Below are 18,108 nucleotides of genomic sequence, written 5' to 3'. Positions count from 1 at the left end.
ATATCCATTACTAATTAGCTTCATTAGAACTTCATTTAATTTTCCAATAATTGGCCAGAATACAGTACAAATAGGTTCAATCTCATTCATATCTGCATAGAAAATAATTATCTCCTAAGTTATGACTATTTTTATGCAATATGACAAGTACTCAGTTTTTTTTTCAGTGTTCCCTATAAAGGACTAATAATAAATAATTTAAAATTAGTGCACTAATTATTGATTTATTCAAAACACATTTCATTCATTCTCTGAGCCACTGTTCCGTGGTCTATGTAGTGGGCTGGCCCTTGATGAACAATAACAGTTCAGTTCCTGAACTCAGAGAGTTTATAATACAGCAGAAAAAATGACACATGTAATGGAAATTAGGATTTGTTAAGTGTTGCAAGTGAGATACTCTCCTGAGATTTCTGTTTAATTACCCTTCACATCAGCTGTATTAATTTCGTAGGACTCCTGTAACCAACTACCACAAACTGGTGGCTTCCAACAACAGAAATTTACTCTCTCTCAGTTATGGAGGCTACAAGTCCCAAATGAAAGTTTTGGCAGGGCCGTGCTCTCTTCAGAGCCTCTAGGGGAGGATCCTTCCTTGGATCTTGCAGCATCCTGTAGCTCAAGTGTTACTTGGCTTACGGAGTATATCTTCAGTCTCTGCCTCCATGGTCACTTGGTGTGCTCCCTCTCTATGTCTCTTTCCTTTTCTTATAAGGACACTGGTCATATTGGATTAAGGGGCCGCCCTACTGTAGTATGACCTCACCTTAATTTTATTACATCTACAATGACTGTATTTGCAAATAAGGTAATTCTGAGGTACTAGCATTGAGACTTAAAATATTTAATTTGATATCCATTTGATATCCAACACAATTCAACCTAAAACATCCACCATAAAATGTATTATTATTATTAGTATTATAGACTTTGTCTTATAAATGTGGGCAGCCACAGAGAGGTTAAGTGATTTACTGAAGATCATGCATCCAGTAAGTAAATGATAGTTTTGATAGAGTCAGCAGTTGATCCCATATTCCGCGTATATTTTTTAGGTCCTCTACTGTGCTATGTGCCCCAATACTACAATATGAAATAATGATAAGTGTAATAAGAGAGGTTAACAAAGCAGTGACAACAAGAAAAATAAGTGTGTGGTCAGAGGAAAAAATAGATACAAATAGAAAAAACAGCTATAGGAAGTCGTGACTTCCTATGACATGTGACAATTGTAAGCCTTGGAAGAGGAATAAGAAGGTCTGTAGCAACTGAGAGGCAGAAGGGTGAATAATCCACAGGGAGGGTAGAGGAATGAGTGAGCATGTGCATAGGCCTTACGAAAGAGACAGTCCAGGACGAATAGCCTTTCATCAGTTTGAGTGGAGTTTTGAGATGGAGTTTGTTGTTGTTTAAAACTTTTTCTTTAAATTCCAATTAGTTAAATACAGTGTAATATTAGTATGATCCAACACTTCTATCCAACACCCACTGCTCATCACAAGTACCCTCCTTAATCCCCGTGCCCTGTTTGACCAGTCTCCCTACGCTTCTGCCCACTAGTAACAATGGCGTTTTTAGAAGAGAAGTAGTAAAAGATGAGAACTTGCTTGAGAGCAGATCTGAAAAGCCGTATTAGATCTTTTTCAGGAGCTGATGTGTCATTGAGGTATTTTGAGTAAGGGAACACATATAATCAGGACATTGGCATTTGTTAAGATTTGATGATGTGTCTGATTCTGTGTAGAGTACTCCACACACGTAATCCTAATCAGGTTTCACAACAAATCTAAAAGCCATTGTATCCTCCCGGCCGGCCCCCGCCCAATCATCAGAGAGGTTGTGTTACTTGGATGTCATCTGATAGTGAGGAAGTAGCTTTATCACAGATCCAACTGGAGTCTTGTCTTCCAGGGACCCTGAAAACTAGGTTATGATTTAAAAAATGGTGTTTTATGCAACTAATGAATCACTTAACACTACATCAAAAACTAATGATGTACTATATGCTGGCTAATTGAACATAATAATAAAAAAAATTATAAAAAATAAAGGTGAATAGAAAGAAAAAATTAATCCAGTAATGATGTATAGAATGATTGGAGAGAGACCAAAGACTAGGTTGGCCACTACCTCAACCACACTTGTGTCTTCAAATTAGTCATCAGCAATGGAGAATATGGCATATATTCAATGAAGAGATTATAGGGGGTAGAAGCTACAGTACGGTCTGTAATTTGTAAGAGATAAAGCATCTAAGAAGTCTTAGTTTTCCTGTCAAAGTTGATTGATGTACTGTTGGCTATAAAGATATCTTTCAAAGATAAGGGGTAGAATTCAAAGAGTGATTTTAGATATTGACTTAGCGTCTCAGAAAAGATGGAGGTAGATGCAGTGAAATGTCTGAAATGTCATCATTGTACATGATTGATATTCACAATTGGAAGAAAAATTTAATAAATGTTAAACGTAACTTATGCTTACATTTTCAAATGCAGGGTTGTTTTTTTTTTCGAAGATATTTTAAAATTCCATCTTCCATTCTTACATTTAATATCTTAGAGTTACACTTAGCTAACATTATCATACATTCATGCCTTTCAAAAGAGAATCTTTAAAAACTCATAGTTAATCTCGAAAATAATTTTAAAAAGTATACTCTAATTTTCAATTTAATTATTTTTTCAATTTTAGTCATTACATTACAGATGTGTATATATGAGATATAAGCCTGTAAATATGATTCCTCAGTATTCTCTGCATAGGATAAGTTAGACATGTAATGTAGATAAAGCAATGTGACCATGAACCATACGGCCACAACTTTAATTCCTTTAAACTCCTTGCTTTAAATGTTATTCCTGCAACAAGAATTGCCACTGGAGGAAGATAGGGTGGGTTGACACACTATTACCATTACCCTCAGACAAAAGTTACTAATTTGGAAGCACTGACAGCTACCACTATACCCTACCTTCCTTCCAGTATTTCATTTTCAATTTAAGCATATCTTTTATTTTCTGACCTTTTCTGAATGGCTTCTGGTTTCTTTCCACCCTACTAAGAGACAGGACCAAGACTTAATTAAACTACTGCACAAGGGTCTTTCTGCTAGATACTTTGTATATTATATATGATTTCATCTAATCCATATCACAGGCTTATGAAAGAGGCATCTTTTTTTAAAAATTTTTTAAAGATTTTATTTATTTATTTGACAGAGAGAGATCAGAAGTGGGCAGAAAGGCAGGCGGGGGGGGGGGGCGGGGAAGCAGGCTCCCCGCCAAGCAGAGAGCCCGATGCAGGGCTCCATCCCAGGACCCTGAGATCATGACCTGAGCCGAAGGCAGAGGCTTAACCCACTGAGCCACCCAGGCGCCCCTGAAAGTGACATCTTTATGCAAAAGTGTATACACTGGCCCAGCAGTGATAAGTAGCTTGTTTAAAATCACGTAATAGGTCCACTGGAGGTCACAAGCCAAAGGTCTGTCTAGGAAAAGAACACCCATGTTCTTTTCCTAGTGTATTCTTGCTGCTTAAGGGTTTTTTGACTTCGGGACTTTGGTTTCAGCTCATGACTTTACCAACTACCCATGCTTCTTCTGATAACCAACCCCACTTTATAGTTTTTCCAAAGAACCATCACTTTTACAAGTAATGTCTTCATTTAATAAGTTCATGTGATTTAGGGTTTATTTAATTCATCAGAAAACATAGTTCAGAAAATTAGAGCACAAATTACTAATAGATCAAGTTATAAAAGGGATAAGTATGTAGTATATTTACACAAAGATCTAGTATAGACCTGGGTACATTGGGGTAAATTCTAAGTAAAGCAACCCTTTTCAGTAACTATAACCTTGTTAAGAAGATTAATAACAATGGCAGTAACAGCAACTAACAGTTATTGAGGGCTTGTGTATCTGGCATCCTGCTGAGTGTTTTGAATGTGTTATCTCAGTTGATCCTCCCAACAAACCATCAAGGTGTAACTATTCTTGTAATAATAACATGACTTATCCTCAAAGACATTAAGAAACTTGCCCAAGGACAACAGAGACAGGATTTGAAGAAAGATGATCTGACACCAGAACTAAATTCTTAACACGGCCTTGACATAGTGTGTAATATTGAAAAAGACCAGCGTGATTTATAGAGCATCTTTCATCTAGCTTTTAAAGGGATGCATTTTGTATAAGGGCTCTCAATCTACAGTAAAACTAATCCAAACAACACAAGCCTCTCTCTTGGAGCTTCTTGTTATCTCCTCCTAGTTTCATCCCACCTTTTATTATTTTGGCAACCAGGGTATCATTAAGAGAAGTTAAAATTTGCTGCTTTGATTTTTACCTCGATTTCATAGGTCTCTTCCCAGTGTTTTCCTAGCTTCTTCTGGTAAGTTCTTGACATGCTATAGTACTCAGCCTTCACCCATGAGTACCTCTCTTAACACTGGCCTGAAGGCTCTCCCTGATGCTTAGCATCAGTATGTAAGATAAATATGAAAGACTATATATCAACTAGAATGAAGGTAAATTAAAACACATTAAGAAAGAAAGGGGAGTCTGGTTACCATTTATCATTTTATAAATTTTTTATTAAAAAATGCAATATAATAGAAAACTGAATATTGCCTAATCCAAGAAAACTGAAGGGAAACCATAACCAGATCATTTTTAACTCCAGGACCCTACAAGCTAAGTAAGGATTTGAGAACTATGAATTCCCCCAAATAAATTCCTAATTACATGGATTATTCGAATTGATCCCATAACTAAAAAGTTGATATTACAGATCAATGGGGAAAATATGTGAATATGTAAAAACTACAGATAATTTTAAGAAAATTAGCTTACCCTAAAAGAACAGGTAAAGTTTCTAGGTATCCTTTGTGAGATTTAGACTCTTACAGTGTTGAAAAGATCAAAAAACTTCATTTAGATGTTAGTTATTTTTACTGTTGAAACTTAGGGTTGTCTATTTAATTAAGAAGTCCTTCCAGTCAAGGATCCTAGATCTTTGGTAATTTCCTCAACACCTAGAATGCTATTGTGTATACTGTTGACACCCATAATGTTGATGTTGAAATTCCTTTACTGGAATGAAAAAATCAGCTAACCAGTTTCTTGAAACACACACACAGATATATGTAGTACATGTTCCTTGTAGTCTCCCCCACCTCTTATCTACAGGGGATGTTCCAACACCCCCAGTGGGTGCCTGAAACCACAGATAGTACCAAACCTTAAACAAACAAACAAACAAACATGTTTCTGGTCCTACATACATACCTGTGGTAAAGTTTAATTTATAAATTAGGCACAGTCAGGGGCACCTGGGTGGCTCAGTGGGTTAAAGCCTCTGCCTTCAGCTCAGGTCATGATCCCAGGGTCCTGGGATTGAGCCCTGCATTGGGCTCTCTGCTCAGTGGGGAGCCTGCTTCCCCCTCTCTCTGCCTCCCTCTCCGCCTACTTGTGATCTCTGTCAAATAAATAAATAAAATCTTTAAAAAAAAATAAATTAGGCACAAAGATTAATAAAAATAACTAATAATAAAACAGAACCATATACTATAATACAAGTTATGTGAATATGGCCTCCTTCAAAATATCTTATTGTGCTGTACCTACCCTTCCTGTGATGGTGTGAGATGATAACATGCCTACCTGATGAGATGACATAAGGTGAATAACATTGGCCTCATGATGTAGCTTGGGCTACTATCAACCTTCTGATGGTATGCAGGAAGGAGGGTCACCTGCTTCCAGACCACAGTTGACCGTGGTTAACAGAAACCATGGAAAGGGATACCATGGATAAGAGGGTACTACTGTTTATTCTTTTTCTGTGCTAAAGGAACATGGCATTTGTAAATGAATACAAATAAATATAAAACTACTTTTGCTATTGTTTTGGCCCCTATTTTTCATTAGAGTCCCAAATGTTAGCCAAATCATCCAAAAAGGTATTCAGTATTCTTATTTCTTATAACCCTTCCTAATATTTCGGTTATCTAGCAATAAAATGCCTGATGAAACTAGTAACAGATAAAATGAAATATCAGCACATAGTTTAAAATAATACAGATTACCTCACCAAAAGAAAATTGAGGCAATAATTATTATAGGGCAATATATGTATCTTATATATACACATCACTCTATTTATGGAGAATCACGGGCCTATATATAAATAATTATTTAAGACATATTTATAGCTATGTGGCACATAATAAAATGCATTTTATTTCTATCTTCATATTTTTAACCTGTCTTAATGATCTGAGAAAGGAGCTAGATAATGATTACGGTTTTAACTAGGTTTATTTTTTATTTCTTTACCTTGGAGGTCAAGACATCTTTATGACAGAAGAACAGAAGAAATACTATAATGCAATGAAAAAGCTGGGCTCTAAGAAACCACAAAAGCCAATACCTCGGCCAGGGGTAAGCAAAATAAAACAAAACGAGTTGTCCTTAAACAACACAGGGGGTAGGGGCAGCAGCACTCCACACAGTTGAAAAATCTATGTCTTAACTCTTGATTTCCCCAAATCTTAACTACTAATAGCCTACTGTTGACCAGAAATCTTACTGATAAACTGAACAGTTGATGAACACATAGTTTATATATTATATACATATGTACATTGTTAAGAGAATCATAAAGAAGAGGAAATACATTTCTAGTACTATGCTGTATTTATCTTTAAAAAATTCATGTTTTAGTGGACCCATGCAGTTCAAACCTGTGTTGTTCAAGGATCAACTGTATATGTATACATATATATCTTTGGCATATAAATTTTCAAATTATTTTTAATTCAGCATTAATGTATAATTTGTTCTTAAACATGAATATGAATATTTGAACAAAAGTCCTTATAAAACTAAATATCTGTATCTTGAACATTATCATAGATCTTAATATTCTTGTTTTTAATTTTTCTGTAAAAATGAAAAGTAATTATGTATGGTTTTACTTCTCTATTAGCTACACAGCTTACTATGAGTACAATGGCTTGTAGAAGATACAAATAAAATTTACTTTTGATTGAAATGTATTTATCTAAATGACAATTTGGGGGCGCCTGGGTGGCTCAGTGGGTTAAGCCTCTGCCTTCAGCTCGGGTCATGTTCTCAGGGTCCTGGGATCAAGCTCCGCATTGGGCTCTCTGCTCGGCGAGAAGCCTGCTTCCCCTCTCTCTCTCTGCCTTCCTCTGCCTACATGTGATCTCTCTCTCTGTCAAATAAATGAATAAAATATTCAAAAAAGTTTTTAAAAACTGAGGATTTTATGGTGTAGTGATTGCTACAGTAGGGTAAACTAACTTGCTTATTTTTGATTGTGACAAACAGCAAGAGAAGCAGTTGGACTGATCATGAATCTAAACTTTTTTTTCTACTGTGTGGTTAAAGACCAGAACAGGCTCAGATGGAAATATTGAGTCTTGGCAGTAAAATGATAGTTTGCATACCTCTAACATCATGAGGGGGGAGTTTAAACACATTATATGCATTTCAATTTATATTCAACATGACATACCTTACCAGAGAGTCATGGCTGAAGACTAAGCCAGTTAATGCCCAGCTGGCTATACGAGGGTCACCTGGCATTTTTTAAATGGACACATTGCCGGGTCTCAACCAGATCTACTGCATTATAATCTATGGATTTGAAGCCCTGTTATTTAATTTTTTGCTCGCTTTACTTGATCTTGGTAAAATACCTTAAAACTTTCCTATGCAATTATTAAAAGTATTTTGAAAAAACTTGTGTTTCCTGGAAAGCATAATACTAGCAGTGAGATTAAAAGGAGGAGTGATCTATAAGTATGGATATGTGTGGAAACATATATTCTGTACATGAAAGAGATAGGAAATTATAGGTCATACCATGACAGTCATTATAGTGCAAGATCATATAACACATTAGCTAAAATAATATGACAAAGTAGAAATTTAGAGACCTGTTATTTTATTGGAAACTCCAGGTGGAGGAGTTGAGGTTTTCTTAGTAAAAAATTACCTGTGACCGTGGCAATTCATGTATAATACACTAGTGTGGGTGCGTTTAAAAGCAAATGTTAGTATACACGACCAACTGAAATCTGGCGGGTCTGATATGTACCAGAAATCAACAACAACAACAACAAGTTTTCATGTGCTTTGAGTTAGATATAACTCACTAATAATGTTTCTTCTAAAAATTAAGAACCTGTGACCAAGTATAATTTATGCAACTTTTGAAGACATACCTTTCTAAAATACTTTTTACTAATGTAATGATTAATGTATAATCATTGCAAAACCTACTCTACATTACATATTATTCTTGTTTCTTTACAGAATAAATTCCAAGGATGTATATTTGACCTAGTAACAAACCAAGCTTTTGATATCACCATCATGGTTCTTATCTGCCTCAACATGGTGACCATGATGGTAGAAAAAGAGGGACAAAGTAAATACATGACTGATGTTTTATATTGGATAAATGTGGTTTTTATTATCCTTTTCACTGGAGAATGTGTGCTGAAACTGATCTCCCTCAGACACTACTACTTCACTGTAGGATGGAACATTTTTGACTTTGTGGTTGTGATTCTCTCCATTGTAGGTAAGAGCATTTTGAATTAAACTAAACTTCACATTTGCTCAAAGAAGCTTCTGAATTCTTGAATATAAATTTACTTTTGAGTACATACGTAAAATGAAAGAATGAAGGAACCTTAAAGACAAAACTAAATAAAACAAAGACCTCTGTGTCAGGATTACTGGGTTCATACTCCAGGTCTCAAAGCTAAAACACTTCTGTTTGTTAGAAGCCTGTAATACTCCTTGATAGTTGATTTCCAAGATTACCCTTCATAGAAGCAGCAATTGTATCTATATAGGTAAGTAGTAGAAAGACCTATATGTAGGTAGGAAGTAGAATCTGAAATCATCATGAGAACATGATGCCCCTTGAGTAATGATCATTAATAACCAGAATATCTCTGACTCTTGTGAAAATTCCTTCTGAATTCGAAATGAAGGTAAGGTCTCAAGAAATGGCATTTTCATTTCTTATGGCCTCATTACTTGACAAGTCTATAAAATAGAATCATTTCTCAACCAACCCAAGTCATGGCCATGAATCACAGTACATGATTTTATAATTCTTCCCCTTTCATTACCATAGCTGTTCTTCTGTCCTCTTGTTTTCTCAATATCTGCACATGCTTTGCCCAATATTTTAGGGTTGCATTTATTTTTAGAATTGCAAATTTTAGACAGGAAGAGATTGTGGAGAGTGTTTAATACACATTCAACTTACAGATGATGAAACAGGCAGGCCCAGAAAGGTTAAAGGTCACATAACCTAACGTGTCAATATTGAGTACCACGTCACTTAAAAGAGACATTCAAAATCAATTTTTGAAAAAAGAGTATCAAGAAAATATTAAGTTATCAGAAAACAAATTAAAATTTAAGTAGGAGGGTACCTGGGAGACCCAGTCATTAAGCGTCGCCTTTGGCTCGGGTCATGATCCCAGGGTCCTGGGATTGAACCCCACATTGGGCTTCCTGCTTGGCGGGAAGCCTGCTTCTCCCTCTCCCAGTCCCCCTGCTTGTGTTCCTGTTCTCACTGCTTCCCTCTCTGTCAAATAAATAAATAAAATCTTTAAAAAATAAATAAAATTTAGGTAGGAATCTCAGAGTAATAAGCAAAATAGTGGAAACATTTCCATCAAGTTGGGATGAAAAAAAGAGTGTTCCTCTATGACCTCTATTTTTAACAGTGTTGTTGGCTGATGCAATTAGATATGAAAACAGAGGGGTACATGGAGCAAATGATCTTCATCTTCAGATCATATTATGGCATTCTTTAAAAATGAAAGAGAATCAACCAAAAAAATAGATTCAATTAGAATTCAGAAAGTACAAACTTTAAATCACATGTATTGATATTCATGAATGTTTTATATGTGGACAAAAATTTTAGAAACTATACCTAAAGAAAAATCTCACTTGCATTTACAATGAAAATAAAGTAAAATATCCAGCAACGACTTTAATAAATGCATAAGACTTCTTTGAGGAAAGCTAACAGTCATAAAAGAAGCCTTAAATAATTGAAAGGCTTTTATTATACTTGGTTAAGAAGGCTATCCCGATAATCATGACGCTTTTTGAAGTAAATTAATTTGTAAATGCAGTGTTATCCCAGTGAGAATGTCAATAAGTCTTTTGCCTGGTGGAAATAATATATTGGCAATATAAGTCTGAATGATTCTAAAATTTATCTGGAAGAAAAATTAAAGTAATGAGGGGTTACTTATATTGCTGGATACTTAGACCACTAACATTGGTGAAGTAAACAGTGATTGAACATTGATGAATTAAAATTGATTACATTGATGAAGTAAAACAGTGTCTTAAAAAGCTCAGTAGATTCACATAGATAATTCAAGATTTAACTTCACTATATAGATAATTACTAATTTACTCAGTAGGAAGATCACATGAATCAAAAATTAAAGTGTTAAAAAAAAAGGATTCAAGAAGAAATATATTTAGGGCAATGAACCTGAACAGTCTTTCCTATTTATGACACAAATTTGAGTCTATGAAGAAAAAAATAACAAGATTATATAAAAATCAAAATATTCTAAGGGAAAATCTCACCACAACCTATCCCCAAGCAAAAAGATTGAAAGACAAAACACAGGGAAAAGTTGTATGTAACATATAAGACCAACAAAGGATAAGCACTTTCAGTGGAGAAATAGTCCTCCGAAATCAGTAAGAAAAGAGTAAATCTCTCATTAGAAAAATGGGCAAAGAACTTGACATGGCCGAAAAGAGAAAGTTGAAAATAGCCAACAAACACACAAAATGCCCAATTAACAAGAAAAAATGTGGATTTTTTTTCCAACAAAAAAAAAATTATAAAGAGATGTTTTGAAACATCATAAAGATTTTCTGGTAAAAATTATAAAGAACCGGGGCACCTGGGTGGCTCAGTGGGTTAAAGCCTCTGCCTTTGGCTCAGGTCATGATCCCCGAGTCCTGGGATCAAGCCCGGCATCGGGCTCTCTGCTCGGCAGGGAGCCTGCCTCCCCCTCTCTCTGTGCCTGCCTCTCTGCCTACTTGTGATTCTGTCTGTCAAATAAATAAAATCTTTAAAAAAAAATTATAAAGAACCACAATACTGGCTGAGTATGTGGAACCACGTGAGCATTTTCATACGTTACTATGAAGAACTGCACAGACTTTCTCGAGACAGGTTTGGTGATATATAAGAAAACTTTAAATACACTGATCTTTTATTAATATATTATCAAATGATGCTTAGGTAACTAGAAAAAAATATACCTACCTGAATATTTTTCTCAGCCCAAAATATTGAAAACAACATAAAATTCTTCAGTATGCGGTTATTTGAACTATAATTACTTCATTGCCATTTGACTGGAAATGTTTCCATGACATGATGAAGTGACTCAAATAGGCCATAAAAAAATGCCCAGTAACATAATTACATTCATGGGGCAATGTGTGCCTGGTCTTGCACAGAAAAATGTCTAAAGTGATAACAAAGTAGTAACAGTTATTATAACTGATGGTATTTCAGGTGATTTAGATTTCCCTTTAAGCATTTTACTGTATTGCTTGAATTTTCTGCATGAGTAGGTATCACCCCTATAATCAAAAATGATTATGGAGGGGGAAAAAAAAAACAATGTCCGCAACTTAGTAAAGGGAGAGAAAATGTCACAGTGGTAATATCAATCATTTTCCCTTGGGATTGCTCAGTCTGTTGATTGTTATGAAACTGCTTTCAATATAAAATGATAGTCCTGAAATCGTGAGAGAGAAGATGGCAGATAACATTACTTAAAAGTCATGATTTTTCTGTACCATCCCCTCCCTCCTCACCAGGTATGTTTCTGGCTGAGCTCATAGAAAAATACTTTGTGTCCCCTACCCTGTTCCGAGTGATCCGGCTTGCCAGGATTGGTCGAATCTTGCGTCTCATCAAAGGGGCCAAAGGGATCCGCACGCTGCTCTTTGCTCTGATGATGTCCCTTCCTGCCTTGTTTAACATCGGCCTCTTGCTTTTCCTGGTCATGTTCATCTATGCCATCTTTGGAATGTCCAACTTTGCCTATGTTAAAAAGGAAGCTGGAATCAATGACATGTTCAACTTTGAGACCTTTGGCAACAGTATGATCTGCCTGTTCCAAATTACCACCTCCGCTGGCTGGGATGGACTGCTGGCACCTATTCTCAACAGTGCACCCCCTGACTGTGATCCAAAGAAAGTTCATCCCGGAAGTTCAGTTGAAGGAGACTGCGGGAACCCATCTGTTGGGATATTTTATTTTGTGAGTTACATCATCATATCATTTCTGGTTGTGGTGAACATGTACATCGCTGTCATCCTAGAGAACTTCAGTGTTGCTACTGAGGAAAGTACTGAACCCCTGAGTGAGGATGACTTCGAGATGTTCTATGAGGTCTGGGAGAAGTTTGATCCTGATGCCACCCAGTTTATAGAGTATAGCAAGCTCTCCGATTTTGCAGCTGCCCTGGATCCTCCTCTTCTCATAGCCAAACCAAACAAAGTCCAGCTCATCGCCATGGACCTGCCCATGGTCAGTGGGGACCGGATCCATTGCCTCGACATTTTATTTGCCTTTACAAAGCGTGTTTTGGGTGAAAGCGGAGAGATGGACTCTCTACGTTCACAGATGGAGGAAAGGTTCATGTCAGCAAATCCTTCTAAAGTGTCCTATGAACCCATAACAACTACACTAAAACGAAAACAAGAGGATGTGTCTGCTACTGTCATTCAGCGTGCTTACAGACGTTACCGCTTACGGCAAAATGTCAAAAATATATCAAGTATATACATAAAAGATGGAGACCGAGATGATGGTTTGCCCAGTAAAGAAGATATGGTGTTTGACAACACTAATGAGAACTCAAGTCCAGAAAAAACAGATGCAACCCCATCCACTGTCTCTCCACCTTCATACGACAGTGTAACAAAGCCAGACAAAGAGAAATATGAAACAGACAAAGCAGAAAAGGAAGACAAAGGGAAAGACGGCAAGGAAAGCAAAAAGTAGAGCTTCGTTTTTGAATATTGCTTACAGCCTCTGAAGGTGGTATATTTGTGTTAATAAAACTGTTTTAAGGAAGTCTATGCCAAAACTTTTTATTGAAATATTCTCAGAGTCAGTGCGGTTGACTAGCTCTGATTCCCTAAAATAGGTGAACAGGATTAGCAGATGGCTACATTTGCATTCGTAAATGATTATGTAAGAATTGTGAGAGTACTCTGCAGGGATTCTCGATTACAGCAAACAAAGCTGGTTTAATTTTATTTGCTTTTAATAAATCAGAAGACCATGTGGAAAATGTTCACCTCTACCTTGTCATCTCTTCACAGGATTGTAAACCTTCCCGTTTCCCATGCAAATACAAACACACACGCATCTATCATTTGGATATCTGTAAGAGTGTTTTACCTTGGCTTTGCAAATGAAATGTCCTGATAGAAGGAATGGCCATTAGTAACAAATAACACATCTGTTATTAGGGAGCAAGACTCTTTTCCATGTACAGAGGTCATTGTCTATTTTTGAGGTGCTTACATTTATTGCGTACTGCATCAGAACCAATTTTTATGTGCCTATACAATGCCATGGGATTAAAAACATATGTAGGCTCTTCATTTCAACAAATATTTTTCATTCATCTTGACTCATAGACCAACCAGGATAAGCTTACCTTTTAGAGTATTGTGCTTTATAGCCTGCCTTTTAAAATATACTTCTTGGTTCATACGATTACCATACAACGTGAAAAATTATTTTAAGTACATATCACATTCCTCAAAAGAAGAAAAAATACTGAAGATGCTTAAGAAGAGAAGGAACGGAAGAAAGCTTTATTCACTTTTATTTATACAGTCTAACACATTACTGTGCTGCCCCTTAAACACCAATAATGACTCAACTCTTCATCTGTTTGGTCACAAATTTCTGCTTTCTCGGGCAGTATTGTCTAATCATTCTTTAGCACAAAGCAAAGTGAATATTTCCTTCAGTGAAGTGCTTCCTGACGTGCAGCTATCTGTTTGATACTGTGGTTCATGTTTGAGCAGCTAATGGCTTGAGCAAAGCCTGGACTGCCTCGCCTGCTTGCCATCCTCGATGTGTGTGGCAAACTCTCAAGTTGCGATACATGTCAGCCTTTCAGCAGAGACCCGTGTTTAATATGAGTGAGATCATCCAACCAGGATTCTTGCCACCTTGCTTTCTTGTCTCCAATGTACTGTCCTCATTGTGCTATTAATCCTTTCGGACCTTTCTCTTTCATCTATAAAAATAAAGACAACGTCACTTTCTCCTTAAAATTCTAAAACTCTGAGGCATAGTTGATATCAATCAATAAGGTACCCTGAGCTGATAGTTTACCAAGCACACACTCATTTTCTTTTAGCTGCTGTCCGCCTACCAAGGATTATAAATCTAGTTTTAAAATGTCCTCGTTGATGATGGCTTGAAAAGAAATGGCCATGATGCATTTTTTCATGAGATTATTTCAGGAATATGAGCTCTTTCTTCTATCAAGTTACTTATGCATAGGCAAAATTGAGTTACATAAGTAGAGAGTAATTTTATTTAGAAGATTTTGTAGGAGTTTTCGAAGCAAGTATATATATTATTCATTTGCTTTTCTAAATTAAAAAAGAACATAAATTATATTTCTATAATAAATATGTAGTTTTTGTTATTCTGGCTAATTAAAAATAAAGGAGATTTTAAAATACCTACAGAAATGAAGAGTATGGGTAGAGAATGACAGGCAGAAAGAGGGATGGACTAAGAAACACAGATATGAGATCAACAGACAAAAACAGAGACATATCCACAGAACTTTGTATCTGCAAAGTTTTTAAATTGTGACATATTTTACAACATCTGTGAAGGAGATGATCACTTCTAGACATTTGTCCTAAGATACATATGAAATTAAATCTAGGGCCAAAAATTCTTTGCACCTACACTCAATTATTCATCTTGGGTTATTTGAGCCTCTTTTTTATTTAATAAGAAAGACACCATGCAGTGTTTTCCTAGGCTATGTAGAGCATTGCATTGCATACCTGCTAAGCCTGTTGAAAATAGGTTTTGACAATTAGGGAACCATTCAAAATATATTACTTTTGTAATATTTTTAATACATTAAATTAAGAAATTAATATCACCTTAGATTTAAATTCAGTCTATCCTCATTATTTTAAACCCATATAAATATAACTGCATTTTGCATATTTATGTATTATGAAAAGACATATGGTGGACAGGTTTATGTCTGATTTACTAGTAACATTTTTACATTACCTTCTTTTTATGTAAAATAAAAAATACTGGCAACTGGCTCCTCAACAGTTTCTTCTTACTATTTCAAAAAAAAATTTTACAAATTTGCTCTTTTCTTCTATTTCATGCCGAACCAATTTCATGCTGAACAATACTTTTTTTTAATATAACATAGTTAGGTTTTGTATATATATGTTTTCCCAGGAATGTCTAGTTGTGACTTTTTATCAATTAAAAACAATATATGGAATTGAGAGCTTATTTAGTACTGTGTGAGCTTGAAGTAAAATTAGACTTTGCTTTTCATGTAGGTTACTGCTTGGAACTGATAATGAGATGCCTCCAGAAGGCACTGTCATGCTAATATTTAAGTTATATAATCCTTAGATTCATTTCACCTAATGATCTAGAATGGCAGTTACAGTGTAAATTTTAAGTTAGAATAAAATGGAAGCAAACACAAATGGAAGCAAAGATCTGGACACACATAAATGCATACATGCAATTTGGAGAAAAGTGGGAGAATCTCATTTTGCTTTTTTGACTGTTACATAGTTTGCAAAAGACATTAAGTGACTTGTGGACTGTTTCTAAATGCTGATTGTTGAAAACCTCAACCCAAAATGTTCAGCATGATTTTATAGATTTTTGATAGCTTTATTAAAAAGATTTAAGATAAAATGCACATGTAAATAAAGCAGTTTTAAATAGCAATTTTGGAGAAATGTTACTGGAAGTAATGAAAGGAAGGCCAGCTAAACTAGAATGGCCAAGTAATTGGCCTGGGTTTAGGACCTATGTATAGAGATTACACAGTTTTTTAAGTATCTGTGGTTATGATGTAATATTCCTGAGGAAAAGAATCAAGAATTGCTTCATAAAAATTAATGAATAGCCATGCATATAATAATGCTGTTTACATAGAACTCTGTACAATTTTCTTACATCTGTGAATGCTCAGAATGTTTGAGTTTGTCATAAATTATATTGTAGTTATACTGGAGATGTACACATTGTAATAGAATGTAAAAATAAAAATCATCAACAAAATGAAGTCATGTTTGCATGTATTTTGTTTCTGTGTGAATAACCTTTAAGGAAGTAAGTTCAGTACAGACCTAAATAAGTTGAAGCTACTAGTAGCTTTTTTTCTTTGAATGGAAAGACAGTTTCAATGTCCTCCATAGGAAGTCTTCCAGGATAAGAAATATGGGAACAAAGAATATGGAGTTCTAATACAATTCATTGACATCCGCAACAGAGTTTGTGCAGAAGGCAAAAATTGAGACAAGAAGTGAAAATAGGAAAACATTTAGCCACACAGTGACAGTATTTATCTTTTTCATAGAATAGCATATTGTGTCATTGAGAGAGGGTTTAACACACATCATGGCCAAGGGTTTGGATCCCAGTTAAGCTATGACTCTCTGAGTTTCCTGAATATATTATTTAACCCATGTGTGACTCAGCGTTCGCATCTATAAAATAAGGGTAACTGTACTACTTCACTATTTATAGTCCTAGAATAGAGTGAGAAAATCCACATGACACAATCAGAGCAATGTCTGACCAATAGAAAATTAATAGTGTACATTAGTAATAGCAGTTAGTGTGGCAACCAATTTGCCACTAAACATGTAAGAGTCCAGGCTACACCGTTGCTCATAGGAGCACAATGCATTCTTCATAAATATTAAATGATGACAATATTTCCTCTATTTTACATGACTTTGTATAAATATGGTACCTGGAAAAGTCTTATACATCTTACTGGTGCATAAAAAACATTTAGTGATGTGACATATATCCAAAAGTATTTCAAAATTGAGCTATTTTTGAGATCTGTGCATTCAAACAATGCTAAAACGAGGAAACATACATATTTGCAAAGTTTTGGCTTATTGCAAGAAAAAAAAATCTAAGCCTCTATTTTGTCTTAGCTGTAAGCATCCGGTCCTGCTTTTGATTTTTAAATAAGATACACCAAGAATAATTGCTGCTGTGTTCAGCCATTATTTCAACCTTGTGTGCTATTACAATGACATGTAAAAAGATATAAATTCTTCCTAGGGACCTCTGTACCTGAAGTTGTGATAATCACTGCAAAATAAAATTATTGTCCCTGCGCGACATCATCGTGCATCTTAACATAACTGATTGGCAATCACACGAAGTCCCTACAACAAAAGAATGAACTTCTGCCTTGCCGTAGATAACACTATGCCATAACCCAAGCAAAATGGGCTGCAGGGTACGTGGTAATCACTCTCCAGGGAGGGGAGGATTGCATAGTGGCCAGACCTTTGCTGCAACAGCATCTGATGGACACAGGAAGAGAAACATGAATAATTGATAGCTCTAAACAAGCAGTAGAGTGAACATGCTACACTCTACTCCCTATTATTCCGAGTAGTGTAATTAGATAGGTACATTAACGATTGATCTAAGAAAAAAGCCAATTTTAAGAGATTCAGGGAGGGATGTTTAATGTTTAATCATGGGTTTTTAGCTTGAATCTCACTTAAAATATTTTTCAAAAACAACTGAAATGCAACAAAGGAGTAGATAAAACAATGGCGAGAAGTATATAGGAAATATTTAGGTCTTGTGAACAATTTTAAAACCTAGCTGAACTGAGCAAAAATTATTCTCCTTCCGGATGTGATATTTGCTGGTATATTCTATTTCAGGTTTTATTTCATAAAGGACAAAACATCCTCCATTTAGTT

The 18,108-nt window shown here is 35.5% G+C and overlaps 1 protein-coding gene and 1 long non-coding RNA gene across 2 annotated transcripts in view; one reads left to right on the top strand and one right to left on the bottom strand.

Moving 5' to 3' along the window:
* Positions 1–16,404, top strand: part of SCN9A (sodium voltage-gated channel alpha subunit 9) — a 184,724-nt gene extending 168,320 nt beyond the window's left edge. The window contains exons 25-27 of the mRNA XM_046018497.1: positions 6,339–6,443; positions 8,346–8,616; positions 11,925–16,404. Coding sequence (XP_045874453.1) covers positions 6,339–6,443; positions 8,346–8,616; positions 11,925–13,117 — 1,569 coding nt within the window. The 3' untranslated portion in view covers positions 13,118–16,404. The remainder of the gene's footprint in view (positions 1–6,338; positions 6,444–8,345; positions 8,617–11,924) is intronic.
* The window catches only part of LOC123950559, a 134,213-nt gene that overhangs the window by 70,134 nt on the left and 45,971 nt on the right, over positions 1–18,108 (bottom strand). The gene's annotated exons all lie outside the window — the stretch shown is intronic.

Source organism: Meles meles, chromosome 9 (genome assembly GCF_922984935.1).
Source record: "Meles meles chromosome 9, mMelMel3.1 paternal haplotype, whole genome shotgun sequence".
NCBI classification, from domain to species: domain Eukaryota; kingdom Metazoa; phylum Chordata; class Mammalia; order Carnivora; family Mustelidae; genus Meles; species Meles meles.
The sequence above is the reverse complement of the archived record's forward strand: the minus strand, read 5'-3'. Positions and strand labels throughout refer to the sequence as shown.